This window comes from Giraffa tippelskirchi, chromosome 2 (genome assembly GCF_054371585.1).
Source record: "Giraffa tippelskirchi isolate mGirTip1 chromosome 2, T2T-mGirTip1v1.2.pri, whole genome shotgun sequence".
NCBI classification, from domain to species: Eukaryota; Metazoa; Chordata; class Mammalia; order Artiodactyla; family Giraffidae; genus Giraffa; species Giraffa tippelskirchi.
In genome coordinates, this window is record NC_137276.1 from 34,165,421 (window position 1) to 34,184,823 (window position 19,403).

General features: G+C 36.8%; 1 protein-coding gene across 7 annotated transcripts in view; it reads right to left on the bottom strand.

Moving 5' to 3' along the window:
• Positions 1-14,378: 14,378 nt before the first annotated feature.
• Positions 14,379-19,403, bottom strand: part of HELLS (helicase, lymphoid specific) — a 38,647-nt gene continuing 33,622 nt past the window's right edge. For all 7 annotated transcript variants that reach the window (XM_081553694.1, XM_081553653.1, XM_081553684.1 and 4 more), the window contains 2 exons: positions 19,257-19,333; positions 14,379-14,935 (listed from right to left, as the gene is read on the bottom strand). In XM_081553694.1, the coding sequence (XP_081409820.1) occupies positions 14,841-14,935; positions 19,257-19,333 (172 nt within the window). In that variant the 3' untranslated portion in view covers positions 14,379-14,840. The remainder of the gene's footprint in view (positions 14,936-19,256; positions 19,334-19,403) is intronic.

Here is a 19,403-nt window from a genome sequence, read left to right on the forward strand (position 1 = left end):
TCTGAGCCACCAGGGAAGTCCAGCATTATCATTAGATGTCACTATAGCATTTTTTTTTTTTTTTTTTGGTCTACAAGCTGGCTTGTGACAAAAAATTTTTTTGAAGTAGGATAGCAATTTGCTGATTAAAACAAACAAACATCGCCCTTCGGATGACTATAATAGCACGTGACTCATATCTCCCTGACAAAGGGTGTAAGTATTTCAGAACTGGCTACAAACTCACTGTGGGCAAGCGGATCCCCCCTATGCATGAGCTCCTTTTTGCTTCCTGTGGTCAGTGCAGCCAGGATTCCATGAAAGAAAGGCCGCTTTTTCCTCCTCCGACAATCAGAACCATGGGTGCCCATCCCTGGAGGCACAGATCCCTCTGCAGAGGCGGACGTGACAAGGGGAGGCAGAGTGATGGAGACATGCCTAAGGGCCAGTCCTGTGTCTCTTGTCCCTTCCCAGCAGTCCTCAGTCTGGCTTCACTCCTTTTCCTACTCAGTTGCTCAGTTGGGAACCGTCTTGGCTGCAAAATGTTCAGTATGTATAAAAATCATGTTGAAAAAAACATACAGAGAACTTCCATTTTAAAGAAAACATGCAAACATGTATATGTTCACAAAGAAAAATGTGGGAATGAATTGTCTCCCCCAATTTTTAACCAGGTGGTAAAATTATAAATGATTTTTCTTTTCCTCTTCTTTCTTTTTTAAAAGGATCTGATATTTTGACACTGTCAACACAAGAGCATGTACTAGTTTAGAAAGAAGCAGGAGAGAAGTTATTTAGAAAGAATGGTTTGATTTTTTAAAGACTGAAGAGTTTCTGCACATGTACTTATCAGTCTTAAATATTTTATTATTTGTCATCAGAAATCATCTTTATCAAGATTAAATATTGCAGTCATAATGCAAAGCAGAAAGCCCAGCTATGTGTTGAAAGGGCACGTATAAAGACATGGCTGGCATAAATCAGAGTGGGTCTAAGAAAAGGTTTATTTTCAGGTTCTTGAAATGCCTATCCTTTTGGTGGAAATGGTCCCTTTAATATCTTGCTTATTTGGGGACACTGGGGCCCTTCTGATAAAGAGCCGAGTGTAGTCAGTTTTGATAAATACCAGCACCTGAGCAACCACACACTATTAAGATACAGGATAATTCCATTCCCCTGAAAATTTCCCTCACCCCCTTTCCAGGTAATGCCTATCCTCGGAAGAAACCACTGCTCTGGTTTCTAGCTCTAGCCATTAGTTTTAGCTCTTCTAGAACTTCATAGACGTAGACATTTTTGAATGAAGAAATTGACTTTTTGCAAGCAACAGACTTTAAAGACTTTAAGATTATCTTTACAGACAATTGAAAACCCTTCATTTTCAGAAATCTACTTAGTTTACTGTGAGATTAGTTTCATAATTCAAATGTCATATACATTTATATACAATATGATATTATACCTCTTTAGGAGAAATAAAGTCTGGGTGTGACTTGCGTCTGTTTCTCTTTAAGGAAACACTTCAAATAAAATCAATTTTAAATTAATATTACTGGAAATTGAGCATTTTCCTTGCAAGAATAAAAAAAATAATAATTAGAACATACAAGGATGTCTTACAGGATTTAAGGGATTTTCTTAGGTCCAAAAATCCTCTGAAGGTTTACTTAAACTTTCTTCCATTTGCTCATTCTTGTGTTTATTCAATAAATATTTATTGGACAATTACTACACATACCAAGGTCTGACCTAGGAATTAAGGAAAATTTTCAGAAAAAAAAAAAAATGGTCATCAGGACATTATTCTCTAGTCAAGAATAAAATGCATATTCTCAGAGAGTTGTAAGATACTGAATAATGAGTGTCCTAAAAAAGGTAGAAGGATCTGTAGAAATCTGAAAGGGATAAAAATACCCTGTTGTGAGAATCAAGAAAAATTAATGGAAAAGTTGATATTTGAACTAAGATTTGAAGACTGGGCAGAGCTAACTAAATGTCACAAGGCTTCCAAAAACAATTTCAGCTATCTCCAAGTGGTCTTGCATTTGAGAGTAAGAAATAATTCTCAGTGGTAGTTTCCTTAAATGCCTCAGCTTTCCTTGTTTCCACTCCTTTGCCAAGGAACTTTACAGTGCCCTCCCCCCACCCTGTGATTCTGGGCTTGCCCCAGTGATTTTCTTTGGCTGATGGGAAATTAGATGTGATGCAAGTAGAATGGGGGTAGTTAGGCAGAATTTATAGGGTACAGTCAACCTCCTCATTAAAGAATGGAGCATCAAAGCCAAACTTGAAAGCTTTTGATGTAGTTGACCTTGCATCAGCTCCAGGACAAAGCTGAGAGTAGAACTCTCAAAAATTAACCACTTACTAGGCCACAAAGAATATGTTAATCAACCACCAAAAGCAAAACTGTTATTCAGGCAACATCCACTGATCACAATGCAATGAAGTTAGAATTCATTTTTTTAAGTCTAACCTAAAAAAATGACAAAAAATCCACCCACCAGTTGACAGTACTCTTCAAAATATTTTAAAACACCTTCTAAATTATATGTGTGAAAAGATTCTAAAACTAAAATCTCAACTATTTGCAAATGAATCTCAATAAATGCCCCTTATTTATCAGTATATAAATTGTTTAGTTTTGCTTGTAATTACTGGATTACAAGCAAGAAAAGAAATAAACTCACTAACCAACTTCAGGGCTTCCCTGGTAGCTCAGATGGTAAAGAATCTGCCTGCATTGTAGGAGACCAGGTTCAATCCCTGGGTTGGGAAGATCCCCTGGAGATGGGAATGGTAACCCACTCCAGTATTCTTGCCTGGAGAATTCCATGAACAGAGGAGCCTAGCGGGTACAATCCATGGGGTTGCAAAGAGTTGGACACGACTGAGTGACTGACAACCAACTTCAACAATCAGAAAATAAGAATGTCAAGATAAACCCAAAGAAATATGTTAGAGCTGATGTGAATACCTACCCATCAACTGTAATATAAACACATATACATGCTGCATAAAATATTACAAAAATACTTTTATACAAACTCAAAGGAAAGATAGACAAATATACAGGTTCCAGAATCCAAAAGATAAAGAGTGAAATACAGAATTGGCCCATAAGCCCAAGGACAGGACAGAATTATAGCCTCAAAATGGTGCATTAAGCTTTGAAACAACTACATAAAACCTAGATGTCTACAAGACACCACCAACGTAGGAAGTGAAGACGTTCACTGTCAGTCCAGGGCCTTGGGTAGGGAAAAAAAGGTCACCTGTGAGAAATCAGGACCACAGATCTACATCATACAAGGGGTGAAGGCTATGTTTTCTTTCCCTTGTTGGTTATTTATTTTAAATATAGCAGTGTGTACAGCTGTTTTTAAATTTTTTATTGACATATAGTTGATCTACAGTGTTGTGTTAATTTCTGCAATACAGCAAAGTTATTCAGTTATATATATATATGTGTGTGTGTGTGTGTGTACATACATACATATATATATACATACTGTTCTTTTTATATACTTTTCCATTATAGTTTAATCATAGGATACTGAATATAGTTCTCTGTGCTATACAGTAGGACCTTGTTGTTTTATCCATTCCATGTATATTAACTTACACCTGCTAACCCCAACCTCCCAGTCTGTCCCTCTTCCAATCCCTTCCCCCTTGGCAACCACAAGTCTGTCCTCTATGTCCTTCAGTCTGTTTCTGTTTCATAGATAGATTCATTTGTCTTTTTTGTTTTTTCAGCTGCATCACACAGCTTGCAGGATCTTTGTTCCCCAACCAGGAATTGAACCCATGTCCCCTGCAGTGGGAGTGCAGAGTTCTCACCACTGGACTCTCAGCGAATTCCCTGTGTCATATTTTATATTCTACATATAAGTGATATTGTATGATATTTGTTTCTCTTTCTGATTTATTTCACTTAATATGATAATCTGTAGGTCCATCCACGTTGCTACAAATGGCATTATTTTTTTCTATTTTATGGCTGAGTAGTAGCCCATTGTATGTAGCACCACATCTTTATCCATTCATCTGTGGATGGACTTCTAGGTTGTTTCCATGTCTTGGCTATTGTGAATAGTGCTGCTATGAATGCAGAGGTGTATGTATCTTTTTGGGGGATGAGAGTTTTGTCTGGATATGTCATGTCCAGGGTTACTGGATCATATGGTAATTCTATTTTTAGTTTTCTGAGGAACCTCCATACTGTTTTCCAAAGTGGCTGCCCCAAACTTACATTCCTACCAGTAGTGTAAGAGGATTCCCTTTTCTCCATATCCTCTCTAGTATTTGTTATTTGTAGACTTTTTAATGATGGTCATTCTGACTGGTGTGAGGTGGTACCTCATTGTACTTTTGATTTGCATTTCTCCAATAATTGGCATCTTTTCATTTGAAAGGCTATGTTTTTGTACCACATGTTTTGGGAAGACTGCCCCAGCTTCCGTGATTCACTAGAAAGAATAGAAAGGATTCAGCATATCCAAGAGCTAAGATTTGTTATAGTGAAAACATACTCTGCATTGAGAAGTTAAAAACTGATGGGATTTCCCCTTTCAAGTAAGATATAATAAGTTGCAGCAGCCCAGTGTTCCTGCTGCAATAACTAGAAAAAGCCAGATAAAGAACCTGTTGTTTGTTTTTTGTTTGTTTGTTTTAAGACACCAGAAAACAGTGGGTAAATGAGAACTACATGAATTTTAACTCCAGAGAAGTCCTTCGGAGGTTAGTTGAACAGCATTGGCCACTGTTGTTTTAATTTCTGCAATACCGCAAAGTGATTCAGACTGGGAACATTTGCTAATTTGGGGTTCAGACTGAAGATCAAGCTTGGCCCACACAGAGAGACCCTACAAGGGGAAGGAAGAAACCAGGAAGGCTTTCAGGAGTTGCTAACATGGGCATGACCAATTAGAAGCTTGACAAACGCCAAAGATGCAAATACAAAGGTTAGAGGGGAGGCTAGTGGCCTGTAAAAGGCAGATGGAAATTTCCAAGTTTCATTTGTGTTTAGAAAACAAGGTCCTTCTGAAACAGGAGGTCTCCAGCAAACACACACGGTTGTTGTTGTTGTTGTTCGGTCGCTAAGTCATGTCCCACATTTTGTGCCCCCGTGGACTGCAGCATGCCAGGCTTCTCTGTCCTTCACTATTTCCTGGAGTTTGCTTAAACTCATGTCCATTGAGACGATGATGTCCTTCAACCATCTCATCCTCTGTTGCCCTCTTCTCCTGCTCTCAATCTTTCCTAGCACAGTCTTTTCCAATGAGTTAGCTCTTCACATCAGGTGGCCAAAGTACTGGAGCTTCAGCATCCGTCCTTCCAATGAATATTCAGGGTTGATTTCCTCTATGATTGACTGGTTTGATCTCTTTGCTGTCGAAGGAACTCACAAGAGTCTTATCCAGCAACACAATTTGAAGCCATCAGTTCTTCAGCGCTCAGTCTTCTTTATGGTCCAACTCTCACATCCATACACGACTACTGGAAAAACCAGACTTTTGACTACATGGACCTTTGTCAGGAAAGTGATGTCTCTGCTTTTTAATGTGCTGTCTAGGTCTGTCATAGCTTTTCTTCCAAGGAGCAAGCATCTTTCAATTTCATGGCTGCAATCACCATCCACAGTGATTCTGGAGCCAAAGAAAATAAAATCTGTCACAGTTTCCACTTTTTCCCCATCTATTTCTACCACAATAAATTTCCCTCAAAATTAAAGTTGAATTCTGCAATACATATTTTGCCATAGTATGCTTTTAAAATTATTTGTTATATTTATTCATATTTTAATGATCTGCATACTTAAATTGAAGAAAGTAGGGAAAACCACTAGACCATTCAGGTATGACCTAAATCAAAACCCTTATGATTATACAGTGGAAGTAAGAAGCAGATTTAAGGGACTAGATCTGATACAGTGCCTGATGAACTATGGACAGAGGTTAGTGACATTGTACAGGAGACAGGGATCAAGACCATCCCCATGGAAAAGAAATGCAAAAAAGCAAAATGGCTGTCTAAGGAAGCCTTACAAATAGCTGTGAAAAGGAGACGAGAAAAGCAAAGGCGAAAAGGAAAGATGTTTCCATTTGAATTCAGAGTTCCAAAGAATAGCAAGGAGAAATAAGAAAGCCTTCCTCAGCGATCAATGCAAAGAAATAGAGGAAAACAACAAAATGGGAAATACTAGAGATCTCTTCAAGAAAATTAGAGATACCAAGGTAATATTTCATGCAAAGATGGGCTCGATAAAGGACAGATAGTATGGACCTAACAGAAGCAGAAGATATTAAGAAGAGGTGGCAAGACTACACAGAAGAACTGTACAAAAAAGATCTTCATGACACAGATAATCATGATGGTGTGATCACTTACCTAGAGCCAGACATCCTGGAATGTGAAGTCAAGTGGGCCTTAGAAAGCATCACTACGAACAAAGCTAGTGGAGGTGATGGAATTCCAGTTGAGCTATTTCAAATCCTCAAAGATGATGCAGTGAAAGTGCTGCACTCAATATGCCAGCAAATCTGGAAAACTCAGCAGTGGCCACAGGACTGGAAAAGGTCAGTTTTCATTCCAATCCCAAAGAAAGGCAATACCAAAGAATGCTCGAACTACCGCACAATTGCACTCATCTCACACACTAGTAAAGTAATGCTCAAAATTCTCCAAGCCAGGCTTCAACAATACATGAACCGTGAACTTCCAGATGTTCAAGCTGGATTTAGAAAAGGCAGAGGAACCAGAGATCAAATTGCCAACATCTGCTGGATCATCAAAAAAGCAAGAGAGTTCCAAAAAAACATCTATCTCTGCTTTATTGACTATGCCAAAGCCTTTGACTATGTGGATCACAATAAACTGTGGAAAATTCTGAAAGAGATGGGAATACCAGACCATCTGACCTGCCTCTTGAGAAACCTTTATGCAGGTCAGGAAGCAACAGTTAGACCTGGACATGGAACAGCAGACTGATTCCAAATAGGAAAAGGAGTACGTCAAGGCTGTATATTGTCACTCTGCTTATTTAACTTATATGCAGAGTACATCATAAGAAACGCTGGGCTGGAAGAAGCACAAGATGGAATCAAGATTGATGGGAGAAATATCAATAACCTCAGATATGCAGATGACAACACCTTTATGGCAGAAGGTGAAGAGGAACTAAAAAGCCTCTTGATGAAAGTGAAAGAGGAGAGTTAAAAAGTTGTTTTAAAGCTCAGCATTCAGAAAACTAAGATCATGGCATCGGGTCCCATCACTTTATGGGAAATAGATGGGGAAACAGTGGAAACAGCGTCAGACTTCATTTTGGGGGGCTCCAAAATCACTGCAGATGGTGATTGCAGCCATGAAATTAAAAGATACTTACTCCTTGGAAGGAAAGTTATGACCAACCTAGATAATGTATTAAAAAGCAGAGACATTACTTTGCCAACAAAGGTCTGTCTAGTCAAGGCTATGGTTTTTCCAGTAGTCATGTATGGATGTGAGAGCTGGACTATAAAGAAAGCTGAGTCCTGAAGAATTGGTGCTTTTGAACTGTGGTGTTGGAGAAGACTCTTGAGAGTCCCTTGGACTGCAAGGAGATCCAACCAGTCCATCCTAAAGGAGATCAGCCCTGGGTGTTCACTGGAAGGACTGATGTTGAAGCTGAAACTCCAATACTTTGGCCACCTTATTGGAAGAGTTGACTCATTGGAAAAAACCCTGATGCTGGGAAGCACTGGGGGCAGGAGGAGAAGGGGACAACATAGGATGAGATGGCTGGATGGCATCACTGACTCGATGGACATGAGTTTGAGTAAACACCGGGAGTTGGTGATGGACAGGGAGGCCTGGCATGCTGCAATTCATGGGGTAGCAAAGAGTCAGACACAACTGAGCAACTGAACTGATACTAGCAAAGCATGTTTTTTATTTCATTAAATCTTTTGTTATTAGCTTCTATTTCATTATGGCCAGAAAACAGTCTTTATGCAACTGAATCTTTGTAATTTATCAAGGCTTTCCCTTTGGCCTTTTACGTTTTTGTCAGTGTCCTATACAGACTTGCAGAGGAGATGTTTCCTCTAATAGATTTAGACAGGTTGCCTTATCCAGGGTGTACTTGGACAGAGCATTAACTGAAATCCAGGTCTTCTCATTTCAAATCTTTTATTTTCTGATATACTAAACCCAAACGACTGTTTTATCTCCCCACCTTCTAATTTCCAGATCAATCTGTCAAAAGCCTTTAACAAGATCGACTCATTGTGGACTAAGAGAATTGCTCTCCTAAAAAATTCTCTGTGGGTTCTGCAGTTCAGAAATGCAGAAGATGCTTCAGAATTGCAGCTACATATTCATAGTGAAATGAAAGGAGTGTAACTTGGGCAGAAAGAGAATACTTTTCTCCTTCAGAGAAACAATCAGATAATGTCTTTCTCCAAGGAATGGAGATTTTGTTTTAGTATTTTGCAAGACATAATAGTACAGCTAAGATTCTATGGTTTGGATTTTGACTCTTCCACTTAAGCACCATGTCTTTGGTATCATTATTGAAATTGTTATTAATAAAAATAAAATGTAGTACTGATGGTGATAATAGAACCTGTCATTTATTGAACATTAACTAACAGACACTGCATGAAATGCATTATGTACACAGAATCATTTGCCCATAACATCTTCTTTACCCATTCATCTGTTGATGGACATTTAGGTCTTGGCTATAGTAAATAGTCCTGAACAGAGAGTGCATGTATCTTTTCAAGTTATATTTTTTTCTGGAGATGTGCTCAGGAGTGGGATGGCAGGATCGTATGGTAGCTCTATTTTTAATGTTTCGGGGAACCTCCCTACTATCCTCTATTCTGTACCAATTGACATTCCCACCAACAGTCTGTAGGAGGGTTCCTTTATATCCACACTCTCTTCAGCATTTATTATTTGTAGACATTTGATGATTCTGACTGAAGGTGATACCTCATTGCAGTTTTGATTTGCATTTCTTTAATTGATGACATTTAGCATTTTTTCATGTGCGTTTTGGCCATCTATGTCTTCTTTGGAGAAATGGTCTATTTAGATCTTCTGTCCACTTTTTTGACTGGGTTGTTCATGTTTTTGATAAATCAACTGTACCTCAATAAAAAAATTTTTTTTAATGGCCTACATTTTGAACTACCTTGAATTAGGGAGATCTTCAGTGAGGTATGGCTACCTTGTGGCTCAGCTGGTAAAGAATCTGCCTGTAATGTGGGAGATCTGGGTTCAATCCCTGGGTTGGGAAGATCCCCTGGAGAAGGGAAAGGCTACCCACTCCAGTATTGTGGCCTGGAGAATTCCATGGACTGTACAGTCCATGGGGTCACAAAGAGTCAGACACGACTGAGCAACTTTCACTTCACTTCAGTGAGGTACTAAAGAGCCATGTCAGGGACTTCCCTGGTGGTCCAGGGGTTAAGAGTCCATGCTTACACTGCAGTGAGCATGGGTTCCCTCCCTGGTCTGGGAACCAAGATCCCAGATGCTATGCAGCATGATCAAAAAAAAAAAAAAAGAGAGCCATGTCAGAAATGTGGATTCTCCATTAGGCTGTTGCACAGGGTTGGGCCAGTCACCTTATACCTTTTTGCATAGCAAAATTTGTATACCTTGAAGTATCTTCACCACTGTTCCCTCATATTTAAATAGACGTAATTCTTGGTTGGGATTTTTTTTCTTCAGCACGTTGAAATTTTTAGTCTTACTGTTAAAATAACACATCTGCTGTCTACCTGATCTTTGTTTCTTTGTGGGTGATCTGGTTTTAGAAGTCTCTTTGCCTTTGATGTTAATGAATCTGTGAGCAGTTTTTCTTATCTGTTCTGTTTGCTGTGCTACTGTACTTAGTCTTCAGTCATGTCCAACTCTTTGTGACCCCACGGACTATATATATAGCCCACCAGGCTCCTCTGTCCATGGGGATTCTCCAGGCAAGAATACTGGAGTGGGTTGCCATGCCCTCCTCCAGGGAATCTTCCCCACCCAGGGATCGAACCCAGGTCTCCCGCATTGCAGGCAGATTCTTTACTAGCCGAGCCACCAGGGAAGCCCTCTATTCTGTTTAGCACTAAATAAACCAATTCAATATGAGGTTTTTCATTTTTATTTAATTATAGGAAACTAGAATTAAATATAAATGTATTTCTTTATCCCGTGTGTTCACTGGATTCTTCTAACTTTATTCCTGCTGCATATTTCCAACACGCTGTCTTATATAATCAAGAAAACAGATTAAGTAACCAATCTTGAGATGATGAGAGGCTGAAGATTGGCAAGAGTGTGGCGCTTAGGGGCTGGAGAATGTGGGCGATTAGGAACATTCTTAAGTGAAATGCAAGCCTGACAGCTGAATGCCAAGGAGCCAACCACTCATACATCTGAGTGAGGAATGTGACTGAACAAGCCCAAACAGTAAGTAACAAGTTGATCAATTATTAATTTTGATTCCCTGTCACTGCTGGTACATGTCTTCAGGTCCACTCAGAACTTGAGCGTCCATTCTCTCTCATGAAAAAATTAAACCTGTCTTGTACCAAACAGTACCATATTCTAGTATCTCTCGTCATGCACCCTAGTACTGTATAAAGGTAATTCGTTGGAAGATGGAGGAAAAAAAAATAGGGAGACAGAACCTTGGTGATGAGATAAATAGGGTAAAGTTAAGAAAGACTCCTGGACCCCACACTCCCAAATGAGTCTGTGCCTGGTTCCCCAGTACAGGTAGTCATGTCAGCAATCTCATTTTGATGAAACATTAAGATGAAATTCATCTCATATCTTTCAGGTATCCAGAGAAATACTTAGTATTGGTAGTGACAGCAGCAACTAAAATCCTTACTCAAAAATGCAGTAGCAAATAGAGTAAGAGGAAAGGAGAAGAAACCTGTGTAATTGCTCTTCTCACCAAAGGTTTTCATGGGTACTGAGAAATGTTGTTAACATTTCCCAAACCTGACTAATTTGCTTACCTGTCATAGATTTTGCTATGTAGAACTAGTCTATGGTGATGCAAATTAGAAGAGTGGTTACCTTGGGGTAGGGGAGGGCAGACAGCCTTCTGAAAAGAAATACCCCATCTTAATCTGGATGGTACCTACACAGTGGATTCACCGAACTGGGCATAAGATTTCTTTATTGAGATGTTATATCTCAATAAAAAGTAAAAATGAAACTTGGTGTGCTTCTGTAATAATTACTTTATATTTAAGTAACTTTTTAAAACTAAGAAATGCAATCTTCATCTGAGCATGTTAATTGTGTAGGTGTGGATGCTGAGTACTGAAAACAAAGAAGCAGGCATACATTAGCATTTTATAAACATCCTGAAATACTGCAGAGAAGAGTAACAGCTGACATGATCCCCCCCACTATCAAAGACCTTCAGATGGTGACTTTAAAGCAAATATTGCAATGACAGAGGAATCTAAAATAGTTAACAGAGGAAGAGATTAAAAAAAAAAAGACCCAGAGATGTGTCTTGAGGGCAGATCTGCAGATTGACATTACTGAAGGAGATAGAGTCATAAAAGGGAGCTCAGGAAAAATTATGGACAAATTGATTTAGTCTCTATGCCTGCATTTCCCCACTGGAACCTGTGGACATAGCTCAGGAATTTGAGTTTTTCAATGTGTATTCATTTCAATCAGATCTAAACAAAGTGTCTAACAAGTACATTCCAGATCATATGAATGACCAACTACTATACCATCAAGTACAGCTACCTATAAGTATTAACACTTTCAAATTATATTGGTACCAAATAACACCTAGAAAGTCAGTATTTCTATTGCATCTGGCTGCCATTGGCTTGGCATTGTTGTCAAACTCATGTCTCAGGTATGCACCACAAGACTACATTACAACGTGGTATTTTAAGTTTACTTTGCCACTTCTAAGTCAAAAATAAAATTCTGAGAAAAAGCAAAAATTTGTTTTTATAATTCACTTTAAAAATTTATCTTTTAATCAAACCCATTTAGAATTAAAATCATTACCTAAAGTAGGGATATAAAATGTACGTAATAAAAGACAAGTTTCCTTAGATTTTAAGTTACCTCTTCTCTGAATGTAGCAGTTATAAACCAGTGATAACAGTGATTCCAAAGAAATAAAGACCAAAAAGATACCTTTAATTTTACTCATAAATAGGATTCCTTGGGCTTGATTTTTATAACCACAATTGATGGTAAAGTATTAATACATAGTATGTTATTTGTGAAGATGTACTAATAGAGCAAACAGAATCATAAAAACAAGTCGCATTAAGTTAAAAAGCTCAAAACCAAAACTAAGTTTTGAAATAAAGAGTATAGAATTTAAAACTAGAAGCACTTAATGTTTTGAATATAAATATTATTGCATTTCAGGCTTTTCATAATGTATTACTTCAAAGTTCTAAGACTAAACAAATCAAATTGCTAAGACATTACAGAAAAATTCCATCAAACAGGTTTGCCTGGAAATGTTCAAGTACCACTTTAACTATACCTCCCAATACATTCAGCATCTGCCTCATAATACAGAATGATTCACTGAAGAATAAAGCTAATGAACTATTTTTCATGGCAATTTGACCAAGTGATGGAAGACAGGTCCTGGTTTGAGAACACCTTTTCATACAGATGAAGCAGGGAACATGTTTCAATATCATGGAATGAATACAGCTGTTCCCCCTGCCCCATAAACTAAAATCCGGAAACTAAAGTAACAGTAAAATGATTAAAGTCATTAAAATCTCAAAATAGAGAACACAAGAAATGACAACACAGGGTTTCAGAAGCTGAAAAATAACATGAATGGTAATATTTTTAAGAGGCTGGATAACAAGTTCATGAAGTTCAGATTTGGGATAGTTTATCAGGCAACCAAGTAAAAATGTGAAGTAGGCAGTTGGAAGCAAGTTCAGGAGGATTCTGGCTGGAGATATAAGCCTGAATCACCACTACAAAGGTGGTATTTAATACACGTGCTGTGCTTAGTCGCTCAGTCGTGTTCAACTCTTGGTGACCTCACGGACTGTAGCCCACCAGGCTCCTGCATATGGTGATGCTCCAGGGAAGAATACGAGTGGGCTGCCATGCCCTCCTCCAGGGGATATTCTCAACCCAGGGATTGAAGCCAGGTCTCCCACATTGCAGGCCCACCAGGGAAACCCATTTAATACATAGTTGGTATTTAAAGCAACAGGCCATCAAGGGAGTCCCAAGTCCTCTTGGGAGAGTCTAATGAGTCAAATAAACAGCAAAGCAGACTGAGAAAGAGCCAGAGAAGTAGGAAGAACCAGACAAACGTGTCTGCTAAAAACCCGGAAACTACAGAAACTGTTTAGTGGAAATTAAACATCTATATGAAATGCTTCTGAAAGATCAAGTAAATGATCTTTGAGGTCTGACTCAAAATGACTCAGAGGTCACTGGAGACTTAAAAAATCTGAACGGAATGGATTCAGGAAAAAAAATGGAAGTGAAACAAGTCAACAGTGAATATAGACTTTGCGAGGAGTTTGCTGTAAAACAAGAAATGGGGCATTTCTGTTGGCTCTAGCTAGGACAGACTACATCCATAAAAGCAAAGGATACATGGGCACAGGTGCTGGTAGGTTTACAGATGCAATGGTGGCAACTTTTATAAGTTCTTTTCTGCTTGTTTTTACTTTCTGTGTGGACAAGGGAGCAAGACCAGAGGGAGGAAGTATCAGAAACATGAGGAATGTAAGAGAATGGAGTAAGAATCAACCAACTAAGGTTATGATGATGGTTCGTCAGAGACTGGTAAACATTTCCACTTTAAAGAAAATCCACTCTGTTGTCTGTTCTTTACTTTGGCTGAATATTCTCTCAAAATAGTTTTTCTTCTGAGTCCTACCTAGCTTCCATTGCCCTAAAGCAAAGAGAATCTGATCTACACTGGAATATACATGGCATTAAGAGTAACAACCTACACAGAAATGTGTGCTTCAGGCAGCATTCAGAATTTCTCTTCCTCAGTTTCATTTACATATAGGGCCTAAATGACTCCCACCCTGGCCTCTATGCTCCTGTTATGGATCCTGTGCTACTTATATTCCTAAGTCTTATTTTAACTCCTCCCTGCTGTAATTTTCAGGGTCTCTTCTCTCTTTTTCTGTTCCTGTTTTGCATGGTACCCGGCCACTTCCAATTTCTAGAACCAATTTCTTTTCTCAAGAACTTATAATTTCTTCCAAAGCCTTCTCTGCATTGACCCAGTGTCCAGCTGAAATCTTTATATATATGACATATGTGTAAAGTACTGATGAATCGAAATGGCAGTCAAGACTTTTGACGTTATTTCACCTGAACCATTATTTATCTGAAAAAATAATCTGATGAGATCATCTTATAACAAACATTTATTTGGCAAACCATTTTATAGAAATAGACCCTAAAAATCAAACTGTTTCTTATTTAAACAATGGACAGTATCATCCCAGTCTTTCCCCCATCCAAAGTCTACTCCATAACTGAAGTACCAAAACCCCATAAACTGAACTGCTAAAAAGGAGGGTGGGGGAAGACATTAAACTTCCACAGGAAGACTGTATAAATCTGGCAGTGGTTAAGTACATATCATCCTGTACCCAAGAGTACTACCGAACCTGAAAAATTAACTGAAAATCTAAATTTACTCTTAATATATGTATTTGTTCTTAATAAAGTTCAAAAATTATGCAATGGTACAGTTATATTATGTAAATGGACATAATCAAAATAGAGTGAAAAATGTGGATTTTAACACCAATACAGATCACTAGATGTGAACAATAACTTTTTGAAGACATTCTTTTAGCTCCAATTTAAAACAAACATTCAGAACTAGAATCTTCAGAATTTTCTAGTATCTTGAAAATCCCCATCTTCTCTTTAACTGGTCCTGAGGCATTCATTTGATCTAAGAGAAAAATATATAAACAGGTATTAAAAAAAAAAAAAGTGTAAGAGCTTAAAAAGAAATCTCCTCTTATTAAAATGAGAACTGGCCTCCAGGGAACAAACTGAAAGACCAGTTTGCTAATCAAAATCACTTCTGCTGATTTAAGATATACCTAGCAATAAACAACACCAATGTGAATTATGTTCTCAGACATATATATACACATGTATTTTTTTTAAAGCCCAATTATGGTTAGTTTAAAATCAGGAACGCAAAACACCATGAAAATATATCTTTATACTCCCACAGCTAATTTGAAATCTTTTCTATTTTGTCAATATGATAGCTATTGAAATGAAATTACTTCTAGTTTTAATCTGTATTCTCAGATTTCTAGGGAGACTGAAGCATCTTTTTATATTCAATGGTTGTTTCTTTCATTCCTGGTAATTGTTTGCTCTTAAGTTGTCCAGTTTTCTTGTTGATGTTTATTTATATATGATAATAATTTCCTGTGTGCTATGTGCTGCAGATATTTGTGGTTTGTAGTTTACCTGTTTATGGTATCGTTTTTACTGAAGTCTTTAATAAAATCTATTAATCTGTTCATTTAGTTTGAGAGTTCTGTATCCTATTTAAGAATTCTTTTCCTATCCTAAAACCCTACAGATATTTCCCTATTTTTTAAGTTAAATGTTTTGCTTTTAAAGTTTTGATGACTTAATTTATCTAGAATTTACTCTTGAATATGATGAGTTACCATTGTTGATACAAACTGGCAAACCATGTTTTACTGTGCTTTGCAGATATTACATTTTTTACAAATTGAAGGTTTGTTACAACCCTATGTTGAGCAAGTATATCGGAACCATTTTTCGCTCACTTCATGTCTGCCTTGAATTTTGGTTAATTCTCACAATATTTTAAACCCTCCACCAAAAAGATTATGACTTGCTGAAGGCTCAGATAATGGTTAGCAGTTTTTAGTAATAAAGTATTTTTAAAGTATGTATATTGGTTTTTTTTAGACAATGTTATTTCACATTTATTTCACACAGACTACTTAATAGTGTAAACATAACTTTTATAAGCACTGAAAAATTTTTTTTAAAATGTGTCATTTGCTTATTTCACTGGTCTGGAACCCAGCCTGCAGTTTATCTGCAAGGAATAATAGGAATTTCCCCTCTCTGATTTGAAATGACATTTATCATTTGTTGATTTTTCCATGATGACTTTCTGGATTTGCCACTTCATCAGTCAGTTTATCTTATATGTTAATTCAACAGCCTTAATTATTATGATTTTTAAATTGAATCTTAGTACCTGATATCAAGTATTTTGTTGTTCTTCAAAATTGTCTTGGCTCTTGGTCCTTTACCATTCCATATTAATTTTAAAAACAGCCTGTCAAAGCTCTTAAAAAAGCCATAATATTATGGATTTTAACTATAAGATTAATGTAAGGAATACAAGTTAATCGAATACTAATTTTTAATATTAAATATTCATATCCATGAATACAGTTAAATTTGTCATGTATTCAGTCCTTCTCTTATTGTCCTTGGATGTTTCACAGCTTCTCTACAAAGGTCTTAAAGAAATTATTATATTTAATTCTAGGTATGTTACAGTTTAGTAGCTGTTGTAAACATCTAATTTTCTAAATAATTACTGCTAATACACATACTATTAATTTATAGCAAATTTTTTGAATTCTAACTTTTAGATTCCCTCAGATTTTTTATGGAGATAATTATACCACCTGCAAAAGCAGTACAATGAAACTAATTATTCCTATTTTTATTATCTTATAGCATTAGTTAAGACTTTCTTGTACATTACATTATGTTTTCTAATGTACAGTGGGAGTGACAGCTGTTACACTCAACTGTTATTGATTTTCATAGTAATTTACTAAATGAATGCATTTTTTCAGATTAAGAATATTTTCTCTGTCATATTTAAGAATTATGAGGTTGGTTATGATGGTATGTCAAGTGGGTTTTCAGAATCTAGTTCTTTTTTATTCAATTAATGTCAATTAATATTTTCAGATGTTACCCTATCCTTTTATGCCTTCTGTGCTGCTGCTGTTTATTTGATAATATATTTAAGATTTGGTCATAATGCTCTAACTTTATCTCATGTTCTTCCTGTACTATATGAAAATTAAAATTCACATAAACATGCAAAGAACTCAGAACAGCTAAAACCAACTTGAAAAAGAACAAAATTGGAGGATTCACTTGTCACAATTTCAAAACTCACCATAAAACAATAATCAAGACAGTGTAGTACTGGCACAGGATTAACAAATAGATTAACAGGGATAGGAGAGAACTGAGAGTATAGAAAAAGCCTCAACAAAGGTGCCAAGGCAATTCAAAAGGGAAAGAATAATCTTCAATAACTGTGCTGAGACAACTGGACAATGCCCCAAAAAATGAATTAAGACCCTTACCTTATACCCTACACAAAAATTAACTCAAATATGAGACTATAAAACTCTTAAAACATCAGACTTCCCTGATGGTCCAGTGGTTGAGACTCCATGCTACCAGTGCATGGGGTGTGGTTTAGTCCCTGCTCAGGAAACTAGATCCCATATACCATGTGGTGTGGCCAAAACATTTTTTTAGTTAAAAAGAAGAAAAAAAAAATCACTTTGCTAGGCAAAAATTAGACACAACACCAAAATTGTGAGTAATAACAACAAAAAGATAAATGTAACTTCATCAAAATTTTTCCTTCTGCTCTTTAAGAGACACAAAGAAAGTACAAAGATAAACCACAGACTGGGAGAAAGTATTTGCAAAACATATATCTGATAAAGGATTTGTGTCCAGAATATATAAAAAATTCTCTCAACTCAGTATGATGACAAATTTTAGAAGAGTTATTTGAAACTAAGTTGAAGATACCATGACGCTATACCCAGTGGTGTGCTGGTGTTTAACAACAGACTCCCTATACCCCCAAAGGGGCTGTAGTTTATCCTTTTCCCGTTTCTATGCCTGTCATCACCAACAGCAAGCTACTAATGTAACACTGCTGAACACAATTAGGAAAAGATACCATTATTTATTTCCACTCTGGAGATATAATATACATAAATAATCAAGAACATAGATACCCGTGTTACAGAATGAGTAGGAAAGGATGAGTTTTAAATATTTATTTGTATTCAAAATAACTTATGATCACCATTTGTAGGCATCGACTCATTATTCTTACAATTTATACATAAAAGAAGTAATTTATCTTGCAGCCCCATGGACTGCAGCCCTCCAGGCTCCTCCATAGGATTTTCCAGGCAAGATTACTAGAGTGGGTTGCCATTTCCTTCTCCAGGGGATCTTCCTGACCCAGGGATCGAAACCGGGTCTCCTGCACTACAGGCAGATTCTTTACCAACTGAGTTACCAGGGAAGCCCTATCTTGCTTATACAGATTGTATCTCAGAGTAACCAAATAATTTATATGGGAAAGTTATAATAGACTAATTCCAGCTAATAAAGAAATGACAGAACAAGAAAATCAGCATTTTGTAATGCTCAAAAAAATAATGGTTCTAAACCATAATCAATAAATGTTAAAAACATCAGGTTAAATAGAACAGAACACTAAATGAAGATCAGCCTGAATCAGCTGATTCATCTTAATCTTAGCTAACTAAAAATAAGAAACCCAGACATAATGCACCTCTTTATATGATTTAAAATGAGAACAAAGCACTGGTATTCCTAAAATACGGAACTTGGATCTTATTAAGCCAGTAGAGCTATTTTCACAGCTATTTACCACTTCACAGAAAATAAATAGATTGAGGAACAAGTCAAAGAACAATGGTAGGGAGAAGTTGGCCAATTCTGGAATGCAGGTCATTTTACTGGACAAATAACCCAGTTTCTCCAACAAATCGATAGCATGGAATAACAAAAGTGAGGAGGAAAGTGATAAAGAAGAAAAAAGATAGAACAATGGAATTTGGATCCTGATTCAAACTGTAAAAAGATTGGGACAAGTGGAGAAATTTGGATATGAACTGGGTATTAGCTGCTATTGAAGTTTTAGGGCCAACTCTCTCAAATGTAATAATGACATAGTGACGATATTTAAAAACATGTTCTTCTCAATAAAAGATGCCTAAAAGTGGCTATGGCATGAATTTAACATTCTGATTGAAGAAAATGGCAATGAAACAAAACTGGCTAAATGTTGTAAACTATTAGGGCAGAATGAGTTATACACAGGCGTATATTATACTTCTCTCTACTTATGTATATGTTTCAAAGTTTGCATAAAAATAATAAATAAAACCATAAGAGATACTTACCAAGAAGATCACTTCGATCTAACAGCAACTCCAGATCTTTATCACTAATGACTTTCTCTCTTGATCCTTTTACTTCCCTATAAGAAAACAAAATACTCAGGTCTATAGGATAAATCAAAACTGTGAATTATATTTTTCTAAAGTAAA